The following is a 25,159-nucleotide window of genomic DNA, read 5'->3' on the forward strand; positions in this document are numbered from 1 at the left end:
TAATGGAGACAGTTATAACTGAAATCATAGGCAAGGATCAATCTACATAATGTACCCATCGCCGAATTGCCGCCGAATCCACGGGACCGGCGGACCTCCCGCAGGCAAGCCGCCGAAGGCAGCCTGACTGCCGCCCTCACAGGGACTACCAGGGCGGCCCCCGCAGCTTGCCATCCCGGGCACGTGCTTGGATAGGGACTCACATGCCTCTCCTTTTTCACCAGGGTTTGAGGATTGCAGCTTGTCTTCCACTGTGTTCACTGGACTAATGTCCAGTTCCTGTGCTTTGCTTTCTCTCCAGGGGCTGTGAGCAGTGTGTGTGTGTGTGTGTGTGTGTGAGAGAGAGGTGGGAATTTTGGTGATACTTGTATGATGCCAATACACACCTCAGTTTCCTGCTGTGGTTGGTATTGCTATGATTCTAAAGAGCAGGAGACATGAGGTGTTTTGTCACGTAGCTGTCATGGGGTGATATGAATGGGTCATTAAGGACAGGCTGGGACCAACCTACATCAGTGGAATACCCGACAGAGACAAGGGAATGATTGTCACCTGTCCATGGGAGGATCTCCGCTTGGCTGAGTGAAGCACACATGGACTTGTTACATTATTGGGAGCAGGAATAACTGGGCTCGCAGACGCAGGGAGCTCTACCGGAGCAAAGACAAATGGACAGGTGCAGTTAAAGGAAACCAAAGCATTTTCTACAGCAGCCTGGCTCAAGGGCATTGGCCAGTGTGGACTATATTGTCTTCTTCGCTTCCCTGTGCTAATCTAAGGACTTTCCAGTGCTGTGTTTCGGTTCACTAATGAACCCTGCTATGTTTTAACAGTCTGCCCAGTGCCACAGCAAAAACTTGCTCTGTGCATTGACTGAGGAACAGTCTCTGAACAGGAGTGTCGTTCAGCTGGACCTGCTGGCAGAGCTCACAGGTTGAAGTAGGAGTGTTGAAGCCAGAGGACTATTTAAATGCCCAGGCATTGCACAGATCCCATGGATCCATGACAGTGTGCCTAATGGGGAAAGGATATAAAACAAGACAAGGAACTAAATGCATATTTTGCATGGTCCCCTCATCAGTGCTCATGGGAATCCCTGATCATTTCCAACGTGTATTAAAACCTTCCTTAAAGGCTCACCTCTTAGTTATCAGGTCATGTCAGTTATGTTAGAGGCCTCCCGCTTCCCTGGTTCTTGTCACGCAGACAGCAAGCAGCAAAAGACCAGAAGTCCGAAGCGCAGACAATGCCATGTTTATTGGGGTTAGTTTCTAAGCAAGCATATTCCGAAGCCCTTCACACCGGTCGGGCTTATGTCTATACTCCCATAGAGTCTGTTCCCCAGTGTTTCCTTCCCAGCTCTGATGCCGCAGAGCCTTGCCTGTGTTCCTGTTCCACCTTCCCCCCTGTTAACAAACATGATTCCAATTTCCCTTCCCCCTCCTGTTTATATAGTAATATTCTCAGCTTTACGTTAACCAATCATTGTACTGAAATTTAATGAACCAATCCTAACAGATTGTAATATAATTCTCTAACCAATTATATCCCACTACCTAATTAACTTACACCTAGCAAAATTAATTATACAGCAGAGAGAAACACTTAGAGAACCAGACAGATTAACAATGGAAAATTGTGGGACATAAAGAAAAAGCAATACAGAAAAGAGTTTCACAACCGCAACTCTTGATACGTGATTTCTTGCCAGACAGGCTGCTGTCAAACTAAGTTTTCTTTAACCATCTTAAGATCTGTTTCTTTATCTGGTGGTGATGGGCGCTATCAGGACAGGATCGACTTCCTAACAGCCCAATAGCACCTTATTTCAGTGTGACTGGTTTGGGATGTGAGGATGTGACCCTTCGCTTCCCAGCTTATGGCTGCCCCTACTGCTTAGCCAAAGGCCTTAGCCTAAGAACAAGGCCTCAGACTATCCTAGTGAGAGAAGGCCCATTCACAGGCAGACTGTGATTTTGATTCTTTGTTTTTATACCCTGTAACTAGCTAAGTGATAAAAATACACCTAAGTTCTTAAAGTCTAGGCTTTACAGACAGGTCTGAATTTCTCTATTCTAACCCATTCTGTGTCTGTCTTGTGTATTTAGATTGTAAATTCTTCAGGGCATGGGCCATCTACTGTTCTGTGTTTGTACTTTGCCTAGCACAATGGGGACTCACTGTTAGTCTGTTCTTAGGCACTAAGGTAATGAATATGATTAACAACTCTCCTGCCACTTTGAGCCAAGGAAGCTGGCCTTGGGATGTTACTGCTTAAAAATGAGCTGGGGGTAAAACCATGGAATATTCTTTGTGACAAGTATCCCACAAATTCCACTGACTTCCCTTATTTTCTTTGCCTGCAGTAGGGCTTCCAGATTCCAAACCTGATGTGATCTCCCGGCTGGAACGAGAGGAAGAGCCGTGGGTCCCAGATCTCCAGGGCGCTGAGAAAGAAGTGCTCCTGAGAGCTGCCTGCACAGGTAGGGAATTGGGATTCCTCAAAACTGTCTGTGATTTCAGGAAACATTTGGGATGCCCTACAAAGACCCTATGAGCCCTCCAAGTTCAGGATTGTTCCCTGCAGATGTGACTCATGGCTTCCCACCTATGCTCTGACAAGTGGCAGCAGGTCCCTGCCCAATGTAGCTTTCAACTGAGTGTTCTGGTGAAAATCAGCACCTGATAGGTTTGATCTCTCCCACACACATTTTGGTTTGTTCATCCCTTTTACCATTCCTCTCTCTGAGATTTCCTTTCTCTCCGGTGCAGGTAGTGACCTATGTCTGCATTGGCTCGGTCTCCCATCAGGTGATAGCATGGTGAGTCAGAATGAGGAGGAGAAACCCCAGCAGGAAGATGCTGAGCAAGTAGAACCACATGGAACGTTGTCAGGAAGATCCAAAGGGAATGTTTCCGGAGTTGTGCACTCCCAGAAAAAGAAACAGCCTGTGAGACTCAGCAGAGGTCAGAAGAAAACTTAAGTAGCCACTCAGATCTTCTTCCACACGAGAGAATCAACTTGGAACAGACACGCTACACATGCCATGAGTGTGGGAAAAGCTTCAATGGGAGCTCAGACCTTGTCACTCATCAGAGAATGCACAGAGGAGAGAGACCCTACATGTGCTCCGAGTGCAGGAAAAGCTTCAGTCAGAGCTCTACCCTTATCACACACTGGAGAACCCACACTGGAGAGAAACCCTACATGTGCTCTGAGTGCGGGAAATGTTTCAATCAAAGCTCTGCCCTTATCACACATCGGAGAATCCACACAGGTGAGAAACCTTATGGATGTTCTGAGTGTGGGAAACACTTCCTTGATAGTTCAACCCTCATCTCACATCAGCGAATTCACACAAGAGACCGACCCTACACGTGCTCTGAGTGCGGGAAAAGCTTTAGTCGGTGCTCACATCTTATCACACATCTTAGAATCCACACAGGAGAGAAGCCCTACACATGCTCTGAGTGCGGGAAATGCTTCACTGATAGTTCAGCCCTCATATCACATCAGAGAATCCACACAGGAGATGCCTATACCTGCTCAGAGTGCGGGAAACGCTTCAATTGGAGCTCACACCTTATCACACACAGGAGAATCCACACATGTGAGAAACCTTTTGGATGCTCTGAGTGCGGGAAAAGCTTCAGTTGGAGCTCACTCCTTATCAGGCATCAGAAAATCCACGTAAGAGAACTGTAATAAATGCCTTGACTAGGGCTGAGCAAAGATTTTTTTTTTAAATCACATTTGCTAATTCCCCCATAGTGATGTTTGCACCATCTTCACCGTAGTAGCTCAGCTCTCCCAGATGGGTTGCCTGCTTCTGCCTTTTCCAGCTCACCCTTCTTTGGGGTCAGTCTGTGATCTTTTCTATTGAGCCATAGGATGTATGTCATAGAACCATAGAATATCAGGGTTGGAAGGGACCTCAGGAGGTATCTAGTCCATTCCCCTGCTGAAAGCAGGACCAACCCCAACTAAATCAACCCAGCCAGGCTTTGTCAAGCCAGGCCTTAAAAATCTCTCAGGATGGAGATTCCACCACCTCCCTAGGTAACCCATTCCAGTGCTTCACCACCACCTTAGCAAAATTAGTTTCCTAATATCCAAGCTAGATGGCTCCCACTGCAACTTGAGACCATTGCTCCTTGTTCTGTCATCTGCTACCACTGAGAACAGCCAAGCTCCATCAGCTCCAGGTGGGAGAGAGGTTTGATTCCCAACAAGCTACACTGAGGCAAAAACTACCTGTGCCTGGAATCCACTAGGACTGTACATGGCGTTGACTGCTCAAGTTAGTGATCTTGGTGTAAAAAGACAATTATAGTTGTAGAGCAGATGCAGTCCAGGTGCAGTGGCTGCCATTAGCTTTCCCCTTGTCCTAACCTAAACTGCATCACTTTTCCTAGTCTAAACAAACCCTGAGCATCACGGTTATACTGTTCCCCCTTTTCACAGCAATTGTTAGTCATCGAGTTCCCCCTTTGGGAACAAATTGTTTCATTTCCCCGTTGCTCTGATATTGGTTCAGGTTGTGCTGGAGAGCAGATATTTTTACTACCATTTTCCTCACTTAAACTATATTGAACTATAACAAAGAGCAGGAACAGGGCAGGGATAGGGGAAAATGTCATTTCACACCTTATCTCCTATTGTTACAGAGGAAGTCAGAGGGATTCCGTTATTCCCCATCACCATCCCAATCCCCCTGTTGTGCAGTTGGTTAGGTCAATCTTTTCTAAAGGGCTGGGAAGATGATACCCTAGTAAATGACTTGGAACTAAGCAAAATACCCATGCAGTGGGCTCCCAAAGCCGTTGTGGCCCAGGCCCTATCGCTCCTGAAGATATCTCCTTCCTAATCAGGTGCATGTTGGGAAATGCAATCCCTTTCTAGGTAGAGATGGGGAAAATGGAGGTGACATTTCTGTTCAGCTCACCCCTGGGAGATGCTGCAAATGTGTAGAAGTTGAAACCCATGTTGAATGTGATATATCTGCAGAAAGATACCTATTTTTAATAGAGACCTGACATTTGGTATCTTACAGGGATTCTAAGCCGCACCTGAATTTAGTTCCTAATTTAAATCTGTGCCACCAGATTAAAGAAATAAAAGGGCACAGTAGGGGGAGTTGTACCTCACTGTCGCTACTGATCTGTTGTGTGGTTGGTGAAGAATTCTACACCAGAGATGTGTAAAATTACTCCAAGTAAGGTCAAAGATTTGACGAGCTCAGGTAGAAATTGCAGGTAGTGATGGTTGATTTTCACCCCAGATATGGAAGCTATGGTGTTTTAGAATCCTGCTCCCTAGTTAAGTGGTATTGATCACATTCCTAAAGGACGCCATGATTAAACTGGGCACAACTGTCTTTTACCATCTGGCTCCAAAGTTATATGAAGCACAGAGAGAAACAGCTGATTCCTTCAGAGCCATTCCGTGCCTATGGGTCCCAATCTGGCTGCCTTGTTGGACAAGGAGCACTTCCTTGCTGGCCAAATAATGGTAGCCAATGAGGGAATGTATCAGATGCGAAGTTCAGACTGCAGGATACTTGAATGCTGAGTCCAGAGTCTGTGGTTTGGTCTCTTAGGGCAGGTCTATGCTACCCACCAGATCAGCGGGTAGCGATCGATCTATTGGGGGTGTTGATTTATCGCATCTAGTCTAGACATGATAAATCAATCCCTGAGCGCTCTCCCGTCGACTCTGGTACTCCAGCACTGCGAGAGGCGCAAGCGAGTCGACAGGGAGCAGCAGCAGTCGACTCAGCGCTGTGAAGATGCCGAGGTAAGTCGACCTACATACGTCGACTTCAGCTCTGCTATTCCCATAGCTGAAGTTTGTGTATCTTAGATCGAGCCCCTCCTAGTGTAGACCTGTCGTTAGTTTTGCTCTTGAGTCTAATGCATTTGTATCGCCTCTCTGCCTCCTGCTTCTTTGAAAAATTAGGAAGTGTGAAAATAGAGCACAGTTGGTTCTAATTCCTCAGCATCTTCCTGCTGGGGTTTCTCCTCATTCTCACTCATGGTCCCATCACCCGATGGGAGACAGAGAGAATGAGACATAGGTCACGCCCTGCACTTGAGAGAGAGTAAATCTATGCCAGTACCTGGTTTCTAAACTGCAGCTACAGTTCCTACTCCTGGCGAATCCAAAGCCCGAGAGGTGCAGAGATCCAACCCCTTATTATTTTAGAAACGCTTTGTTCCCTTTTCTATTTTTTGTCTGTTTCTTTTTATGAAGTTGGAGAACTCCCGGCCTTTCTCTTTGATTGGGGTATAACAGTGCGCCTCAGTGAGGTGTGAACACCTCTGAAATCTACAAGGGAAGATGCTAGGAAGAATAGTTCCCAAATCTTAATAGCCTTAAAACCCTGCCCTATGGAATGACTGAACGCATGCGCCTCACCTATGCAAGCATCACAAGGAATTGAGCGGTCAGATACGTATTGTTCAGCGAGAGCTGTTTGAATTCTTTTACTAATGTCTCTCTAAGGTCTGTATGTGTTCTGGGCCGAGAGGGCAAGGAGAAGTATTAGCTACAGAATAGTGAAATCTAAGGAGAAAACTGTAATTAGCATTGAGGTTGTGGGCTAAATGTCAGCAATAATTAGGTTTCGGCATTGAAATATTCAGCTGGGTAAATCTGGGTTGCACTGCCTGGGTGAAAAATCTCTGGGGTTTCGGCATCACTAAATGTGCACCTGCCTCCTTGGGTTGCTCTTTCAGGATTTATAGGGGGTTGGTTTTTCTGCTGTATTAATCGGATGGTTGGACTAAATTGACTACTTGATTCCAGCGCAGTATCCTTGTTAACTCATTGATTTCCTGATTTGACCTGAACTTTATCACTGTGTTGTTTAACCCTTAGCTGAGTGGTGTCTATAGTCATTTAGCCTTAGTGACGTGCGCTCTTGGGATTATTTGTTCATGTTAATAAAACCTGTAACTGGGAAATTGAGTCATTTCTTTCAATAAGCAACCGGGGCTGGAACTTTTCTTTGTCTATTTCCCTTTAATTCAATCTCCATTTTCTTCATTTCACACTGTTCTAAGTTAAGGAACGTGGAGCAACAAAAACTGACACAGACCTGTTGCTGCCCCATTCTGTGCCCATCCAGCAGGAGCAGAGAACAAACCCCTCCTGGAGCCGGGATTGTCACACTGGACTGGAAATACAGGACGTGTTCCCAAGCTTTGCTGTCTTTCTCCAATCATGGCATAAGGGTGATACCCACACCTGCTTGTAATCACGCCTGGCAGGAAGGAGATCCCTATGTGCATTGCCTTGGGAGCAGGGGGATCTGGGAGACACTGGGGGCTATTTACCCAGAGCTCAGGAGCAATCTGCTCAGGGGTGATGCAGTAGAAAAGAGCTGGGTGCTGCTTTCCTCACTTATTTCTCCTTATCCCCTTTCAGTCTCTCCTCTTTCCCTTTCTTCCTCCTCCCGCACCCTCTGGCAGGGAGACTTGGTCACTTCCCAGCTCCCAGGGGCGCTCACTCTCCCGTAGCTGGATTGGCCCCTGTGAGCGCTAATAGGAGCGAGAGCCTGGGTGCGGGTCAGTCCCTGCAGCGGCTCTGGGACGCACAGGGGCAGGAGGGGGAGCAGAGATGGGGCTAGTTCCCACCTCAGACAGTCCCTGGCCCGGTGACTGTGGCAGCTGCAGCCTGGGTTGGGCTTGAAGGGGCCGGAGCAGTGGGGGGCTGGTAGGACGGAAGCAGGAAAAACAAGGAAAAGAGCCGTGGGGCAGCTCCTGGAGGCCGGGCTTTGTAAGGTACCAGACGCTGCTGCTGCTGCCTCCGGTGTGCGCTGGGAGCCCGGGCTGAGCTCCGGGCTGCTGCTGCGGTGCCAGAGGGCTGCTCCAGGGACAGACTTTCACTGAAGCACTTTCTGTGCCCATCCGCGGTGGGGACTTTCTCCAGCTGGACCCAGTCCCAGGCTCTGCTGTCCCTGGCCAGGGCTGCAGGCACCAGGGGCCAGAGGGACCCCAGGCAGCCCTGGGTGGGCAGAAGAGAGACTCCACACACAGGTCCCAGAAGCTGAGGGTCTCGCAGCCCCTGGGGATCTGCTCTTGGGTGGGGTCTGGACAGCGATGGAGCCCCTGCCTCATGCTGCCTCAGGTGCAGTGTGAGAAACTGCTGAGTGTAGGAATTTGCTACTTATGGTGCATTGAGCATGCTCCTTAAATCTGCTGAAGCCACTTCCCTTCACCCTGCCCTTTCTCAGAATCAGATTCTGCAGATTGCTATTTACAGGGTGTCATAAACGTATAGCTACAGGTAGCATAAAATACCCTGTAAAGGGTTAAAAAGCTCAGATAACCTGGTTGGCACATGACCAAAAGGACCAATAAGGGAAGAAAATACTTTCAAATCTGTGGGGGAAGGTTTTTGTTCTCGTGTTCCTTTGTTCTCTCTGGGTCAGCGAGGAACCAGGGCATGGAAAATACATCTCTCTAAGCACATGGCATAGAAAAACCTTAGAGTTCTGTCCATAGGCAGGTCCTTGCATAGCTTGCTGAGTCACAAGGCGTATCTGCCTTTTCTCAGTGGGCCGATTGTGTAGCTGATGGTCCGTAATGGGCCATCAAGCAGGCTAGGCAGAACTGACACCAACTTGTCTGGCTGGAGTGTTCCCTGGAAGCAGAGCACAAGTTTGAAATACGGGCAGCACAGAGCCAATATTCATAACATCAACTACAAAAATGATACACAGTCAGAGATAGCATAATTATAATCAGCCAAACAGAACCTCTCCATAGACCCCTTACACAACAGCCTTTCTACAATATTGGCTGCGAATATAGAACAGTGGTCGCAACGGTGATCCATACAGTTACAGATTATGTCAATAACATCACAGGAGGTGACACGGCATCAATGAAAATGGAGCTGGGACAGCAAAGAGCCACCAAATGTTCTGAGGGCTGGAGAAAAATGCCTTCTAGTGAGCTATTGAAAGAGCTCATCCTGTTTAGCTGATCAAAAGAAGATTGAAAGGTGACTTCATTGAAGTGCTGAAGTGCCTTAATGGAGAGAAAGGATTGGGTATTAAAAGGCTCTTTAATCGAGCAGAGAAAGGCCTAACAAGACCCAATGGCTGGAAGGTGAAAAGAGACAAATTCATATGACAACTAAGGTACAAATATTCAACAAACAAGTTACCAAGGAAAGTGATGGATTCTCCATCTCCTGATGTCATTTCATGAAGACTAGGTGCCTTTCTGCAATGTGTTTGCCCCAAAAGTAGCACTTGTGTCATTCAGGAGACCTGTGATATGCAGGGGGTCAGATTAGATGCACTAATGGTCTCTTCTGGCCATAAAGTTGACTAATTTCTGAAAAACTGAGTGTAGCATTGGGAGCAGCGTCTGATGTTTCCCTGTCTAGTCGGCTTGCTGCCTAGAACGAACACTCCTTGAGTGGGGTGATCCCCAGGGAGTAGCTCAAACCTCCAAAGTGCCTGGGCAGGGGCAGGACATTGGCACAGCAAGGGAGGGGTGTGGCAGTGACATCACAAAGGCCTTTTGCAGGACCTCAGACTATTGGTCCAAGGCGGTGGGGAGGTGGTGACCTCACAGAGAGATGCTGACATCAGCCAGGCAGGACAGGGGCGAGGGGCCAGGGAAACCTCAGAGACCCCTGTGGCTTTGCTCCAGCAAGTCTCCTTCTCCAGGTCTCTCTTTGAGGACTGAGAGAGTATTTGGGTTCACGCACGTGAGCACCAGGAGGAACCTCTTTCGAGTTTTCTCCTTCCCTTGTAGTGATTTTACTAGAAAACAGCCATCCCTGTTTAGAAGGTAAGAGCCTCCTCGAGGGAAGGGATGTCATGGGGTGTCACAGTTCAGATGCCGTTGCCCCCCCATGCATGGAAGTTCCCGCCCCCTGTTCTGTGTTCGCAGTGCCGGAGAGCAGCATTCCACGGCAGTGATTTGCTCCTGGCTGCCGGAGCAGAGCAGCAGGCTCAGCTGTCAGAACTTCCTGGAGCTATGAAAGGGGAGGGGCCCAGCCTCTGTAGCAGAAATGCAGGGCAGGTGAGTTCACGGCGGGCATTGTGGGATACTGGGGGAGGCCAGTTATGGTGATTTAATGACCAGCAGCATTTACACTGGCACTCCATCACTGTAAGTTTGCTGCAAAAAGCTCTAGGCCTCTCATCGAAGTGGTTTTATTTTATCACCAAAACAGGGCAGTTTTGTCACCAGCCGTGGCATTGCAGTGTGTACACCAGCCACACCAACCTGCCGACCGAGGAGCGTTGTGTGTTTTCACACACCTGAGCAATATATTTCTGCTGAAACAACTTTGTAGTGCAGACCTGGCCAAAGATTCACTCACACACACAGCTTGCAAGGAAAACGTCACCTGCTCCTCTGCTTTGCAGAATCCAAACACAAGGAAAGCTTGTCAGGGCCTGGTGGAGATGGCAGGGAGTCAGGTGTGGGCAGGAAACATGGCTTAGCTGGCTAAAGCACCTGCCTGGTAAACAGGTGAACGTGGGTTCAACTCCCAGTGGTGGCTTTTGGGGCACCTGCTTGGCTACTGTCAGAGGACAAGATTCAGAGCTAGATGGGCCTTTGGTCTAGCTGAGTGTGGTTTTTCTCATGGTTTAAGTTACACTCACAGGCACTGATAATAGAGTTACTAAAATTTTGGGAGTTAGGCACTGGTAGATCAGTGGTCCAAGCCCCTTGTAGACACCCCCCTCCCTCTGGGACAGGGGCAGGTCTGAGCTCTCACACCAAAGGCTCATTGTGGCTGCCAGAACCTGTGAGTGGCTCATTTCGTTTGCACGCTGGGTTTGAGTCCTGCTTTGTGCACCGTGTCTGAGAATGAAAATCCTAAACCCCCCTTTGAAATGACGAATGCAGCAGGACGTGTCATTGTCCCTGCCTCAAAGCAGACAGACCAATGGAGAAATGCCGTCGAGTCCAAGCTAATATTCACTGCGGTTTTACCATTTCCACTTGCTAAACTCCCCCCTATCTGCCCAGCCCAGGTGTCCTCTGCCTCAGCTGCTACTCCCGGCCTGCTCTAGAGTCAAACATGCAGGGCCCCCAGGGGAACAGAGGCTGGGACAGGGCAGCAGCCTGGGCTGGGCTGGGCAGATGCTGGGAGTTCTCGTTCCCTGAGAACTGGCCTGGCTCCCTTCTCAACAGCAAACCAATCAATTCCACGCCCCCTCCCCAGAAAAATCAGCCTGGAGCCAAGGGCAGCAGGGGACGATTCCCTCTAGTTCCCACCGAGGCAGGAGAGAACCCAGGGCCTTTCTAGCAGAGCTTATGGAACCAACGTGGGGAAACCAGCCTTTAATAACAGGCAGTTTATGTTTAAGCTCAGTGTTTTTAACAATTTTTACAACCTTAAATCACCCTTCAGTCACAGTGTCACTATCCATAACATTGCTTCAGCCTTATAGGTTCCCAAGTGCAAAACTAAACATCTCTTCAAACACAAGAGAGTGCAGATCAGTCAGTGTTCAGAGTCATCCCACATAAAAGAATCATGTTGCGGTACATATTGGCCTCATCATGTGGCCGTTGCCTTTCCCTCCGCTCTATTAAAAGTTTTGGTATTTTGCACAGAAACTTTCTTCCCTCAGGAGAGACCTGAGAACCAATGCTGCCAGACAAACACCTTTAAGAGGAGGCGTAACCTGTCAAAAAATGATCTCCCTCCTTCAGTTCAGTGACAGCCTGAAATGTTACTTATCCCGGCAGAGCCGGAGGATTGAAAGCAGCTACATCAAATCCCTGTGTAGCTAGCAGGAATGAACACAAACACTCCCTGCTATCTGAAGAGACGTTTAGTTTTACCCTTGGTGGTGCCATATATAAAGAGTGAAACACAAAACAATTATCATAGTTATACCCATAGTGACTGCAAAATATTTCTATATTCTTCTTATCATCAGTGTATTATTTTCTCTGGCGTCTATACAGTGACTATACCTTGACCAAAAAATTTGAATCTTGATAAAATAATCGACTACCCCTGGTTAAGGCAATGGACTTGATACCCACTCGGGTGTCCCTACACAGGTTCAGGTACTGTCAACAGTGGCTGCCTTTTAGCCATAGCTTTTAATCAGGGCAATACATTGATCCTGTGAAATCATTTCCCAGCCGGAGTCCATCGCCCACATTCCTTAGGGCATTGGGCCACCATGGGGACGTTTCATTTCCCTCCTCAATTTCACAGAGACACAATTTCCTTTGCACAGATCCATGAACAGCAAAACCTCCCTGTGTCTCTTGTCTGAGCCAAGGCATTCGATTCCATTGACACCTTCTCTCCTGCAATGGCAATGGTCATGCAGATGGGACGAGGCCACCTTCACCTCTGACAGTGAGATATTGGATCAGCTCTTTCTTTACGCTGCTGTTGTTAGTCCATGAAACATCAGGGATGGATGCAAGGCTGAGTTCATGCACCAACCCCCTGAAACATTTCAGTGCCCCAGAGAAATCCTGACCCGGCTATTGGCATGATCTGGTGGAGATTCGAATAGGAACGGGGCGGTCTGAATTGTCAGTGTGGGGAATGAACAACAATCTATAGCAATGTCGTTAACCACAAACACACTCTAATCATGCTCCAGCCAGAAGGGAAATGGGCAGGAACCCTTGTTGTTCAGCCATGGACACACCTACACTAATGCACAGCCAGGAGTGTGCTGGGGGAGCTGGTCTGAGCAATGTGAAGTGACAATTCAGTGAGAACAGAATCATTGTGTAGTGAAGCACCTATACATCAAGTAGTTGTGGCCGAGTGGTTAAGGCGATGGACTAGAAATCCATTGGGGTCTCCCAGGCAAGTTTGAATCCTGCCAACTACGGAAGCATTAGTGTATTGTCGCTGCTCTTGTTGTAGTGCCTGAGCATCCACAGAGCCAGACCTGGTCTCACTCTGAGGCTGTCTACACTTAAAATGCTGCTGTGACACTGCTATAGCACTGTGGAGTAGACAGTTGCTACAGTGAGTGGAGGGGTTTTCCATCCCTGTAATAGCTACATTGACAGAACAATCTTTCCTTTCATTTAGCAGTATCTAACCATGGCTTAGGGCAGCTTAATTATACTGATTCCAGGTTTTTTCACACCCTGAAAGATATACTTCTTAGAGGGGTTATCCCATCACGCCCCCATTCCTGGTTCTTCTCGCATGACCTGAGAGCAGCAATACCTGCAGTTCAAGAGGTGCAAACAATTCAATGTTTGTTGGGGTAAACTTCCAGCAAGCAACGATTCCAATTTCCTTCCTCGGTATCGCCCTTCCCAGCTCTGACACCACAGAGGCTTGTCTGTGTCCCTGTTCCCATTCCCCCCCTTAGCAAAACATAACTCCAATTCCCCTACTCCCATTCCCATTCCCCCCCATTACTTCCTGATTGACTGCAGACTATATAGTAAAACTGGAGTTCTGCTTAGCTATACCTTAACCAATCATTTTACTGAAATGTAACTAACCAATCCCAACATATTGTAACATGGTTATCTAACCAGTTATACCCCACCACCTTAATTGCTTTACACCCAACAAATTAATTATCCATCAGACAGAAACAATCACAGAACCAGACAGAGATTATGCAGACAAGCAATAGGAAAGTGGAGACTACATTGACAGAACAACAAAGAAATGAGGAATTCAGACACCAGCTATTGATAAGCGAGTTGTTGCCAGACAGGATACTAGTGTGGTAGAGGTTGTGGATGTTGGTTGCTTAACTGCCTGGCTCCCGGGGCAGGATTTTGAGGGTCTCAGAATACCAGCACCCATCTTTTGTTCGCTTAAAATGTGAGCAGGGAGATTCCAACACCGCAGAACTCATGGAACTCCAGGAAACGTGTAACTTTAGGTCCGGGTGAGTGTGCCTAACAATCAGCTGTGCTGGAGAAGGTCTCTAGGAGTTGAAAGAGATGTGCCATCTTGGCCTCCTAAATATTAATGAAAACTAGGGTTGATAAGTCACATTCTTTGTAGCATTAGGATTGTGGACTTGTCCAAAGTGCCAGTTTTAAGACTCTTTTTTCCTCTCTCTTGGGTGTTCTGGTTTCTGCATAGAGATGTGGTTTCAAATCCCACTCCTGACATGACCATTTTCTTTTTTCTGGAGAAAATGGCCTCACTTCAATCTCCTTTGCAACAATAGAGCACCATTTGTTTAGCTTTTCTATTCCAGTAGTTGTGAGAGAAGTTCCAAACTAGGGGGAAACAGGGCTTTTTCTCATGGCTGATCAATTTTTGTCTTCCTTCATTCCAAGCCATTTTCTCAGATACAGCCGTATTTCCCACACTTTTTTGTTCAGCGTTCTTTGATTTTATGAAATTTTAGGGTCATCATTTAATTGCCACAAAACTGTACTTATGAAGTGAAACCCAATATTTTTTGGATATTCTTGCAGGAGAGTTTTGCTTTCTGACCTGGAATTGAACAGGGGCTACCCAAGGGGGACAATGCTACTCCCTTTTCTTGCCCCATCCGAAAAAATGTACATTCCCGATGCCCTTTGATTCCTTGCCCTTTTTAGGGTGAATTTACACTTCTCAGAAGTAGAATGCTTTACAAAACCACTCAAAAGCTCAGCAGTGTCGTAAGCAACGGCTTCCGGAAACGTGCCCAGCTTTTCTTTAATTTGGTGATACAGGTCCAGGCAAGGGACTGGATACAGGCCTGGATCAGAATCTTCGTTACCAGAGCTAAAATTTCTATTTAAAAAGAGCTATTTTTCTGCAGCTATTAGATTTCCAACATTGATTTCATTTTATACACATTTTGAGCATCTATTAAGGATAAATTGAACAAAAATACCACTTCTCTTTCCTCAACATCTGCATCATGAAGGGGAGCATTCCGAATAGGAAAGATCTTCTGTGGGGCCTGGGTTACAAAAATGCTTCGGGAACCAAATACATGGGCATTTTGCCAAGTTAAAAATCACAATGTGGAATTCTCTCCCCAAATCATCTGAGAAAATACTGATGTAAATAATTGAACTACACTGTGATCATATGCACTTCCTTCAGTTAGTTGGGCTTCTGCTGTTGTTCACCATTTCCGAATGGAGATTTTAAATCACTGCTGTTTCTTTGTTAGCGTGTGCAGTAAATTGGAGAGTTCTCCACTGTTGACAGAACTGCACTTGAACTGTCATCATGGAGGGGTGGGGAAAAAGCAAAGCTGAAGTGACAAATGAGGACTTTAGGAAATGGTCATTTGTCTTCAATTCTCCAAGAAATCTGAGCTACGTCCTATCGACCTGAACTAATATCCAATTGGGTGAGCAAACAGCCTTCAGGAAAGAGAGAAACCCACATCACAGAGAGACAGAATACTGTAGCCTGATCTGGGGTGGGTTAGTAGGGTCGGTGGAATTTATCCACTTAATTTAATTTTATTTGATAATTAATTTTCTAATTAATTAGTAATATTAATAATTAATAGATATTAATAACATGGGTATGGCTCGCCAATGTGTATGATCAGAAGATAAAGTTCGTCCTGAATCAGGCTTCACAGAGTTTATAAAAGGAGCTTCGGGGTATATGACAGGAACTTACACTGAGACAGAAATAGTCATAAAGACCTTTTATTAAAATCAATGAAACAATAAGAAAATGTAAAAATATTAAAACCGTTCGAGATTACAAAGTTACAAATATCACAGTTATTTAAGAGATATATTTATGATAATACACTGTTATAAACTCACTCTGTGCAGTAGCACTTTGGGTGTTGTTCACACTTTTGGTAGAGGAAGTGATAGTATGGGTATGACTTTAACCCTATATAAACTAGGTGCTTTTTAAAAGGTAAAGCAGAAACTAGATTCCTTTATACTTACAGCTTTGAAAGGAAAGAATACCATGGCCTATTAATAGTTAATAGCCTTGTAGATGGGTGGCATCGATGCGTAGATGGGGTTGAGGCGATGGGTAAACAGGAACAGATAGATGGGTGTATCGCCTGCCTAATAGTGATTTGTTTCAGCTTTTATAGAGCATTATTCGGAAATCCTTCCTCCTATGCCCAAATTTCGTCTTCCCCCACGGAAATGTTAGGGTACACCTGCCTCATAGGCTAACATATGTATGCGTATGAGTGACAGTTATGTACGCATTTGTGGTGTACTTGTTAGATTTGTGGGCAAAAATCCCTATTTCCACCCTTTACTGTTATTGGTTCAGTTAAAGGTCTCCAGACATTTGCATAGGTAATTTGTCTTCTTATTACTTTTCTGAGTAAGGGTCCTAAAGGTTACCTTTAGCGTCACAGGATGTCTGACCTGGATGTCTGTCTTGCATTTCAGCTATTGCAAATTATAAATCTATAAGTTTATTACATACTTAAATTTATCAAAAAGACATTTTATACAGACCAACAGATTAATCCTCAGGACTACAATACATGACAATGAAAGTATGAAGAGAAATTCCAGAGCAGGTTACATCTGATTATTTAGAATCAGGACAAGAGATTCTCCCATCACATTCTCCTCTGATCCATTCAAAGCAGCTTCACTCAGCAATCTCTCAATAGTCAGTTATGTTATTTACAAAATTGTAAGTATCCCAGCATCCCATAATGGGGGACAAAATAGTCCTCTTGCCAGAAGTGGCTTTACCAATAGATGAAACCTGGAATTTAAACGCCAAATAATCACACTATATTTGGGATCCATTTCAATTCCCCTTCCAGGTCTTTGACACTTTCATCTCCAGTCATAGCGACTCTGATATAGGAGGAAAGAAATCAAAGCATCATCTCCAAGCACAGACAGCTGAGAACTCTTCCTCATATGACATTTTGAGAAGTAGAGGGATAGAATGTGATGAAAATAAACTCTGCACAGAGAAGCCAAAATGTAACAGTTCTGGAGTGATGGGGAAGGAGGGAACCTCTGAACCACCCCATCTCCTTCCAGTGTCACAGAGGCTGAAATGACACTTCTTTCCCCTGCTCCTCTTTATTTAACTATAATATGAAAAATTCCCAATGTAACTGCTCTTCAGCACAACCCAGAGCAATGTGAGAACAACTGGCAAGGATACAATCTGTAACACTGGTGACTCTAACAATCACTTTGCAATAGGAGCAATGGTATAAATGTGACGCTCCCTGGTTCCTCATAGGAAGGGCACACTCCAGTTACTTGTGGGATAATTGAGTTGATAGAAAGCACAAATGGGCCCACCTCAAAAGAAGGCAAACTACAAAAGGCATAAATGGGCCACTCATCTGGCCAAGCTGAGGGATAACAGTGCTGCAAACAGTTCAAACAGATTTAAAAAGTTGTTATGTGGGAATCAGGAAAAGTATTAAAGAAAAAAGATTGATAGCCCTAGAGGGTTTTATGGTGTTCATTGCCCTTGCAGATTCTCTGATGGCTAATATGGGCTGAGTGCCAAGAGAAGGTTTTCCCACACTCACGGCATTCGTAGGGCCTGTCCCCTGTGTGGATTCTCTGATGAACAGAAAGGGCTGATCTGCGATTGAAGGTTTTCCCACACTCATGGCATTCATAGGGCCTCTCCCCTGTGTGGATTCTCTGATGAACAGAAAGGGTTGATATTTGAGTGAAGCTTTTCCCACACTCACCGCATTCATAGGGCCTTTCCCCCGTGTGGATTCTCTGATGTTTAGAAAGGTCTGAGCTGCTAGTGAAGTTTTTCCCACACTCACAGCATTCATAGGGCCTGTCCCCTGTGTGGATTCTCTGATGTTTAGAAAGGTCTGATCTGCGATTGAAGGGTTTTCCCACACTCACGGCATTCGTAGGGCCTGTCCCCTGTGTGGATTATCTGATGTTTAGAAAGGTCTGATCTGCAATTGAAGGTTTTCCCACACTCACAGCATTCGTAGGGCCTGTCCCCTGTGTGGATTCTCTGATGAACAGAAAGGGCTGATCTGTGAGTGAAGCTTTTCCCACACTCACGGCATTCGTAGGGCCTGTCCACTGTGTGGATTCTCTGATGATCAAGAAGGGCTGAGTAGTCACGTAAGTTTTTTCCACACACTGTGCATGTATTTTTTCTCTTTCCAATGATGATTTCCTGCTTTGTTGTGGTTTCCTTGAGGTCCTTCTGAGTTCCCTGAGAGGAAATACGTTTACCCATTTTCACCCCCGGCTGGTTTCCTTGTTCTCTTTCTGGTCTGTGCTGAATCTCACAGGATTTTTCCTCCTCATGACTCCTGGACACATGGCTTTTTGATCTTTGCCACAATGCTCTGTGTTTATCCACTTGCTGAACATTTTTCTGCTGAGAATTCTGCTCCTCTTTCTCACATGCCATTGCATCACCTGCTGTGAAAAAGAGAGAAACATCAAACAGGGATGAAAAGTGAAAAGCCAGAACAAACTAAGTGCTGAGGGAGGTCAAATAAAAATCACAAACTGAACTCCCCCATACTCTTCCCCAAAACAGGAGAGAGGAGGGGATCAATTTGGCTTTCAAGTCCCATCCAAATATGCAGGGGGAAGGGAGGAAGCTACTGCCTGGTGTCTGCTAGAATCTACGGGAAGCCATGAGCTATGGTTACCCTGAGGATATGACCCCTGCTGGCAACAATAATGAACTGAGAGATCTCTCAAGGGCTTGGTAGGGCATCCCAGATGTTTCCTTCAGGCACTTCCACACGCAGAGTTGGTTTAATGTTTCCTCACCTCTGCAGGGAGATCTCAGGGTCTGTTTTCCTTCTGAACCCTGCAGGTCTGAGACCCATGGCTCTTCCCCTTGTTCCAGCTGGGAGATCACATCAGGTTTGGAAAATGGAAACCCTGCTCAGATGAAAGAAAACAAAGGAGTTCCGTTGATTTCATAAAACTCTCTCATAAAAAACATTCTATTAATTTAACTTTAATACTTAGTGTAACCTGGTGTGTCTGGGCTGGTCCTCACTGAAAATGCCAAGACCAGGGCAGGCTGAAAAAGGGAGAGCAGAGGCTCCCCAAACTGGTGGTTAACACGGAAGTTAAACTCACCGACCAGTCACCAACTGTGCTTCTGATCCCCCACACTGGTTATCGAGAAACTGAAAAAAGAAATCACACGGCCCCCTTTATTGCATTCCAGTTCTCTGGCTCCTAATCAGCACCTAGGTCTAGCACAGTGAGAGGTTATTTAAAAACTCTGCTCACATAAACAAAGTGTTCTTCTGACCCCAGAGTCAGCCACATTACCAGGTCAGTATAGGTTTGGATCTTACTCAAAATACTACGATGCCAGCCAATCATTGGCATCTAACCTAAAGGTTTATAAGCAAGAAAGCATCTAAACTAAAGGTTTATTATAAAAGAAAGAAAGAAAAAGGGAGTTGTTAACTGGGAAAGCAGTCAGACACATTCAGAAATCTATACATCTGGTTCTTAGCAGGATTGGTGAGTTCCTGGCTTGAAAGGCTCTCTGGTACACATCCACATTATTCAGTCCTTTGTTCAAGCCTTCAGCTTGTAGAAAAGTTGCTCCAGAGGTAGGAAGAGGAATTGAAGACAAAATGGAGATGATGCAGCTGCCCTTTATATTCCTTTTGCAAAGTGGCTTCTAATTCCTGTGTCCCAAACACAAGCTTCACAGCACATGACATGGAAAAGCCTTGGAGTTCTCAGTACACAGTGTGATACAGCCTGGCCAGAGGGCAGCAGGAGAGGGTTAGAAGGGAGCCTTATTCCCTGTAGAGGGAAGAAAGTTTGCTATAGATTAACTAGAACACCTGAAGCCAATTAGAGGACCTGCAGTCAGTCACCTGATAAAGACCCTTTTCAATTAAAATTGAAAAGGAAAACAATACATCTGGAACTTAGGCTTTTGCTAGATCTTAAAAGAAAATTTTTGTAAGCACCCAAAATAGCTTTCTTGGGGGTTCAGCTTAAAGCTTACAAGCAAAGAAAAGCATCTGGAATAGAGCAGAGGAGATCCAAAAGCCAAAATAGGTATGGAAGATGAATTTTCATACCTGCTTCAAGCCTTACACAGCATTGCTACTCCGTGTCGCCTTTTCCGGAGAACAAGAGACAAAGGGAAAGTTACTTTCCCATTTAAAAAAGTTCTAGCCTTTCCATTGGCTCTTTTGGTCAGGTGCCCACTCCTTTTCTTTTACCTGTTGGCTTGTTAACCCTTTACAGGCAAAGCAAGCAGAGAAGTCACACCAACAAGGATTTTACAGCAATCTGCCTGGCTGGGTGTTTATAAAAGGGAGAGCCCTCCCCTCCCCTTCATTTATCACTGTAGGGCTTGTGAGGTATCATTTAAATATCCTCCTGTTAAACTGTGTAGCAACATTGTATGGAAAGTGATGAGATTTTACGCTATGATATTACTGAAAAAGCTGCAGCCCTAACCCTAAGTTCCTCAGAGACAGCAAGGCAAACAGCTGGTCAAATAGCCATTCCCCACCAGGGGGAAGGTGTGAAGAAGACATTTACATTCCATCACAGGGACACTTGAAGCTCGTATCTATGACAGCCTGTCACCATGACTCAGCTGAGAACTGAAGTGGTTTCTAGTACAAAGGACTGAATTATAAAAAGAGGTGAGGAAAATGCATGAGACTCTCTCTCTCTCCCCCCTTTCCCTCTGCTCATGACAACTCCTGAAGAACTGAATGTGGGCGGCAGGGGCAGGTTAGGGGGAGTCCTGGCTGAAAGGAAAACCAGCCTGTCTCAGCAGATGGAGAAACATTTGTTTTAAATCCCTTTTAGCTTGTTAAGTTAAACATTAGTTTGTGTTTTATCTTTGCGTTTCTTTCATAAACAATTCTGACTTTTATGCCTCATTACTTGTAGTCACTTCCAATTTTTTTTTTCAGTAGTTAAAAGTCTTGGTTTATTGTTTTATCTAACCAGTGTGCTTGGATTAAAGTGTGTTGGAAACTCCATTTGGAATAACAAGGCTGGTGCATGTCATTTTCCACTGATGAAACAACAGATTTCATATGAGCTCCCATTGTTCAGGAGTGTGCTGGACAGTGCAAAATGCACATTTCTGGGGGAAGTCTGGGAGCAGAGAATTTTCTGGGGTTCTCCTGTGGGGTACTGTAATTTGTGAGTCACTGACTAGCAGCACTCAATACTGTGTAGCTGGGAGCGAGTTACATGCCGGAGACTGCGTGTGAACTGCCCAGGAGTGGCTGCTCTCACAGTAGAGCAGTGTAAAAAGCTTGGGGAACTGAGGGGACACAGCTGTTAACAGTCCAGATTGTACTGTGCTTAATGTCACAGACACTCAATTTCAAAGAGTCTCCTAAAACATACAGAAAGTAAATCCACGTCCCAAAAATCGAAGTCTCCCTGGCACTGCTTCTTGCTGGCACTGCTTCTTGCTGACAGATGGGTCCAGAGACAGAGTCCTGGGGAAGCTGGAAACATAAGCGTGGGGTTCAGTGGAGAACGGGAACAGGAAGGGCAGGGATATTGAATGCAGGATCTCAGCAGTCCTAGATGTCAGGATAACACATAGTGCAGCCCATTGGCAAACATAATCCCAAATATACATAGAAAATGATGGGGTCTAAATTAGTTATTTCCATTGATTTATACAAGGGCAATAAGATATTCTCTGTATTACTGTCTGTCCCTTTTTAAATAATTCCTAACATCCTGTTTGCTTTTTGACTTCCGCTGCACACTGCTGGATGTCTTCAGAGAACTATCCACAATGACAAAAAGATCTTTTTCCTGATTAGCCTAATTTTGCCCCCATCATATTGTATGTATAGTTGGGGTTATTTTTTCCAATCTGCATCACTTGACATTTATACACATTTGCCATTTTGTTGCCCAGTCACTTAGTTTTGTGAGATCTTTTTGAAGTTCTTCACAGTTTGCTTTGGTCTGAACTATCTTGAGCAGTTTAGAATTGTGACGTTATTGATATAATCTGGGACCATATAGAACATGGTTGCAACCAAGGTCCTGTAGTGGCACCAAATCTTATGTAAAGGGGGTCATATAAGGTGTCCAAGACCAGGTTATCTGTTGCTGGTTATAATTATGGGGTCTATATGTATGTATCATTTTGTAGTTGAAGTTATGAGTATTGGCTCTATCCTGTCTGTATTTCAAACTTATGCTGTGCTTCTGGGAGACAGCCCAGACAAGCTGGTATTAGCTCTGCCTAGCATGCTTGATGGCCCATTAAGGACCATCAGCTATTCAACTGACCCATTGAGAGAAGGCAGATACGCCTTGTAACTCAGCAAAGTATGCAGGGACTTGCCCATGTGACTCCAGACTCCATTTTGCTGTAATTTTCCACAGTAAGGAACAAAGAGGTTCTTACACCTGGAAAAGCCTATAAAAGGCTGATGCCTCATCTCCATCTCATTTTCAATCCTGCTTCTTACCTCTGGAGGAACTTTGCTACAAACTGAAGCTCTGAACAAAGGACTGACTGACCCATCCCAGAGGAGGATGTACTCCAGAGACTTGATTTGAACCTGCAGTTTACTCCATCACTGCTACAAGCTTGAACCAAGAACTTTGTCATTACTGCATGTAATTGATTCCATTTAACCAATTCTAGCTCTCATCTCTATCTTTTTCCTTTTATGAATAAACCTTTAGATTCTAAAGGATTGGCAACAGCATGATTTGTGGGTAAGATCTGATGTGTATATTGACCTGGATCTGGGGCTTGATTCTTTGGGATCGAGAGAACCTTTTACTTTTATTGGGGTGTTGGTTTTCATAACCATTCATCCCCAAGACAAGTGCACTGGTGGTGATACTGGAAGACTGGAGTGTCTAAGGGAATTGCTTGTGTGACTTGTGGTTATCCAATGGGATGAAACCAAAGTCCTCTTTGTCTGGCTGGTTTGGTTTGCCTTGCAGGTGGAAAAATCCCAGCCTTGGGCTGTAACTGCCCTGTTTTAAGCCATTTGTCACTCTCAGTTGGGTCCCACCAGAACTGCATTACCACAAGTAGCATCTGCAAACTTTGCCACCTCACTGTTTACCCCTTTCTCCAGATCATTTATGAATATGTTGAATAGGATTGGTCCTAGGACTGACCCTTGGGAACACCACGAGTTACTCCTCTCCATTCTGAAAATTTACCATTTATTCCTACCCTTTGTTCCCTGTCTTTTAACCAGTTCTCAATCCATGAAAAGATCTTCCCTCTTATCCCATGATAACCTAATTTATGTAAGAGCCTTTGGTGAGGGACCTTGTCAAAGGCTTTCTGGAAATCTAAGTACACTATGTCCACTGCATCATCCCATACTCGGGGGGGGGGGGGGTGGAGAGGGAGTGGCACTGTATGTTAAAGAAAATGTAAACTCAAATGAAGTAAAATCTTAAATGAAACCACATGTTGCATAGAATCTGTACGGATAGTAATTCCATGCTCTAGTAAGAATATAACAATAGGGATCTGTTATCGACCACCTGTCAAAGACAGTGAGGATGAAATGCGAAGGAGATTAGAGAGGCTATCAAAATAAAGAACTCCATAATAGTGGGAGATTTCAATTATCCCCATATTGACTGGGTACATGTCACCTCAGGACAAAATGCAGAGACAAAATTTCTGGATACTTTAAATGACTGTTTCTTGGAGCAGCTGGTACAAGAACCCGCAATGGGAGAAGCAACTCTCGATTTAGTCCTGAGTGGAGCGCAGGATCTAATCCAAGGGTTAACTGTAACAGGGTCTGTGGCAGTGTGTGTGTGTGTCACTGGCATATTAGGGTGATGCTGCAACAGGACAGAGTAGAGGTGGCATTGTGGGGCTGGCGTGAACCATCTCCCTTCTTTTCCCCTTCCAAGAATAGAGGGGAGAGTAACCCTTACCCAGCGAGGTCACATTCTCATAGTTCTCCTGCATGACATCCCTGTAGAGGGCTCTCTGAGCAGGGTCCAGCAGAGCCCCCTCTCCCCTGGTGAAATACACAGCCACCTCCTCGAAGGTCACCAGCCCCTGAAAGAGCAAGAGTCCAACACTCAGTACCTGCTGCCCCACTCACAGCCCCCCTATACATGGGGGACAGGAGCCAAACAGAAATTCTGGGTGGATTGCAGTCAGAGTCCCACCCCCACCCTGCTCAGAGCATCCAGGAAACACCAGGGGGCGGGGCCGAAGCGAGAGCCCTCCTCTCTCCCAGCAGAGCCATCACACACCTACTAGCCACAGACTGATTCAGGAGATGGAGCCCCTAGCAGGGTCCAGGGACAGCTCCCTGGTAGGAAGCCCAACACCCTCCCCATTCTGAAGAGCTGGATGTGAAGGGAGGGGAATCTCCGCTAAGCCTTACTGGTGGGTGCCTCCTTCATATCTCACAGCAGCCGCTGGTTAGTCAGGTCGGGCTCCAGCACTACGAGTCTGGTCAGTTTTCCCAGCCCCATGCAGCGGGGTTATTTTCTGCTCCACAAACTAGAGCATTTCCACCGCCGAACCTCCTGGGCCTGTTCCTAGAATCTAGGCCACATATTAAATAACTCCCAGCAGGTTTAGCACACCCCTGTCCTCCTCCCTTTCTCTACCCTGTGCATTTCCTGCAAACCAGCCTGTGCAAACCTTCCCATCTCCCACGTATTTGCTGTCCCCCTCCCCCCCCCCGGAGGAACCCACCAGCAACCCCCTGATAATACCTACCTGAACTGGCTCCTCTGCAGCCATTTCTCTCCCCTGTCCAACGAGAGGATGGGATGAACTGGAGCGAAACATGGACGTTATTCTGCAGCCTGGCAGGGCGAGAAGGGCAGTTGTGAAGGTTTCAGAACAGGCTTTAATTCATTTCACAGCATGATTCCCCCAGGCCCTTTCCCTGCAGACAGGCACCCTAGAGTCTGCCATGCTGAGAAAGGCTTGATCTCTTTGTACAGTGTAGACCTGGCCTCTCCTGCCAGGCTAAGCCCACGGAGACATTTTTAACCGCCCTTCTCCCTCCCCTCACCCCGTAACAGTCTCTGAACACAAGGCTAGAAAAAAGCAGAACCAAAGGAGTCACTGTGGGGGATCCCCTCAGACACTGATCCCACGGCAGCCACACCCCAGCAGGAGGGATATGGAGTCAGGAACTGGATTTTCCTCTGTCTGTTTCTCATCTTTTCCACAGGAAAGTGACTCTACCCAGGGTGCAGCAATACATCTGTCTGGGCAGATTAGAGATCTGGAAATCTCTCTCCAAACTCTTCTCTCCCACAG

The 25,159-nt window shown here is 46.0% G+C and overlaps 1 protein-coding gene across 1 annotated transcript in view; it reads left to right on the forward strand.

The window, feature by feature from the left end:
- LOC120381835 (zinc finger protein 850-like) overlaps positions 1 to 25,159 on the forward strand; it is a 77,557-nt gene that overhangs the window by 37,158 nt on the left and 15,240 nt on the right. Inside the window, exon 2 of the mRNA XM_039499988.1 lies at positions 3,116 to 3,691. Within this exon, the coding sequence (XP_039355922.1) occupies positions 3,116 to 3,691 (576 nt within the window). The remainder of the gene's footprint in view (positions 1 to 3,115; positions 3,692 to 25,159) is intronic.

This window comes from Mauremys reevesii, linkage group 14 (assembly GCF_016161935.1).
Source record: "Mauremys reevesii isolate NIE-2019 linkage group 14, ASM1616193v1, whole genome shotgun sequence".
Classification (NCBI taxonomy): Eukaryota; Metazoa; Chordata; order Testudines; family Geoemydidae; genus Mauremys; species Mauremys reevesii.